Genomic DNA, 2166 nt, shown 5'->3' on the forward strand with positions numbered 1-2166 from the left:
GCTAACTGCTGGTTCCCATCTCCCACTTTTTAAAAGAGGTTTTGGCCCTAAGATGTGTGGGCTCGCCAGAGAGAGACACAGACAGAGAGATAAAAAGTGAGAAATCATCCCCCTGGGGGGATGGCCATACCCTAATCCCGTCTCCATTCTCCTCCTGGGATCCTGGGCACACATGCACATGTCTCTGGTGTGATTTCAAGCCCCCAAGTCCAAGACTCCAACGCAGCTGGCCGTGTGGTAGTCCAGCGACTGCCACGGCCCCACCCTACACTCTTAGAAGCCTGGGGGATGGGGAGTCTGTGACCTGGGAAGGCCCCACCAGCACCCAGGGATCCTAGAGTTCAACCCAGAGTTCTCTCCACTCTCACAAGGCCTGGGGATCTGACCCTCCCCACCTCTCTGTTTATTTCATTTTTATCTACTTATTTAATTTTTAATTTAACTTTTTATTGATATATTTTAATTTGACCAGAGAGGGACAGAATGAGAGAGAGAGAGAAGGAAAGTGAGAAAGCCAGCCTACAACTCCAGGACTTGAACTGTGGTTGGCCATGTGAGAGTCCAGCATCTTAGCCACCACGCCACCTGCCAGCCCCTCTCCCCACTTGTCTGACCTCCATCCTGTCACCCAACTCCTTTCCTGCAAGCCTACCACCCATGAAGAGCCCGGTGCTGATCCTTCTGTCCTCGGGCTTCTGCCCAGACATTCCCGTCTTCAGGAGGCCTTCCTGCAAGGGACCCTGCTCCCTCCAGCACCCTCTCTACCCAGCCCAGCCCAGCCTCCTTGCTCAGCAGACCCGTCAGCTCCATGAAATGGAGATTATTTTTCTGCCTTGTTCACGGCTATCTCCTCAGAGCCTAGAATAGTGCCTGACACACAGTAGATGCTCAGGAAATGTCTGCGGGATGACTGAATGGACAGACACTTGGCTAGATGGATGGGCGGATGGACAAATTAAACTTCCTACTCAAGCCAGAGGTGGGTGGGGAAATGCCAACTGGGGGCCAGACCCTGTTGTAGGGCTCTCCCCGCACTGTGCTCCCCGCTCCAGGTCTGGGCCTGGGTAGTGAGCTTCCCATGTGGCTTCAGCACCGCAGAGCTTTCTGTGACCAGCAGCCACTACAGCTGGCCCTGGGACAAGGCTTTCTTTCTTTTTTGTAAAAGATTTTTGCCATAGGGACCAATGGGAAATGCCAACTGGGGGCCAGACCCTGTTGTAGGGCTCTCCCCGCACTGTGCTCCCCGCTCCAGGTCTGGGCCTGGGTAGTGAGCTTCCCATGTGGCTTCAGCACCGCAGAGCTTTCTGTGACCAGCAGCCACTACAGCTGGCCCTGGGACAAGGCTTTCTTTCTTTTTTGTAAAAGATTTTTGCCATAGGGACCAATAGTTAACGTAATGGCCATGTCGCTGGACTCCCATGTAGTCGACCGTGGTTCGCGTCCCGAACCCAGTGGCTTAAAACTCATGCCAGGCGCGTGTGCATGCATGCCAGAGATCCCGAGGGGAGAATGGAGGAGAAGGGATTAGCCATCCCCTGGGGGGGGGGGTTGGTGATTTCTCGCTTTCTGTCTCTCTCTGGCTGTCTGGCAAGCATAAGCGCCCTATAGCAAAAACCTCTCAAAAAAAAAAAAGAAAAGATTTTGCCATAGAGTGCCTGCACTCCGCGAAGAGGAGAGAGACAGAGAGAGACAGTGAGAGGGAAAGTGAGACATCGCCCCTCCCCGTGGTGGGGTGGGGGAGGGGGCCACTCTGCAATCCCTTCTCTCTATTCTCCTCCTGAGGTTTTGGGAACCCACACACGCGCTCCTGGCGTGACTTTCAAGCCAGACTCCAACTGCGGTTGGCCATGTGGGAGTCCAGTGCCATAACCACTAAGCCGCCTGCTGGCCCCCATTTCTATTCTCCCCACCAGGCTCCTCCAGCCCTCCCCAGACTTCGGGCCCCGTTTCCTTTGCCGAAAATTAAGACTGTGGCCTTAGCCCCGTGGGAAATGACCTCCAGCTCTCCGGCCAGGGAGAGGGCCACAGAGTAAGTGGAGAGGACTGGTAGGGGCTCTGAGATCCTTGAGTCTAAGGGAAAAGGGGGCAGAGGAAGGGGTGGGCCCCAGGAAGTCCACGGCCACCTCCACTCTCCATTGCAGAAACTCCTGAAGGGAAACCCCACCC

At 55.1% G+C, this 2166-nt stretch overlaps 1 protein-coding gene across 1 annotated transcript in view; it reads left to right on the top strand.

Annotated features, from left to right (window-relative positions):
• The window catches only part of CBLC (Cbl proto-oncogene C), a 20776-nt gene extending 18610 nt beyond the window's left edge, over positions 1-2166 (top strand). Inside the window, exons 12-13 of the mRNA XM_006142150.1 lie at positions 1914-2029; positions 2142-2166. Coding sequence (XP_006142212.1) covers positions 1914-2029; positions 2142-2151 — 126 coding nt within the window. The 3' untranslated portion in view covers positions 2152-2166. The remainder of the gene's footprint in view (positions 1-1913; positions 2030-2141) is intronic.

The sequence above is a fragment of the Tupaia chinensis genome, unplaced genomic scaffold (genome assembly GCF_000334495.1).
Source record: "Tupaia chinensis unplaced genomic scaffold, TupChi_1.0 Scaffold000067_1, whole genome shotgun sequence".
In the NCBI taxonomy this organism is placed as follows: Eukaryota; Metazoa; Chordata; class Mammalia; order Scandentia; family Tupaiidae; genus Tupaia; species Tupaia belangeri.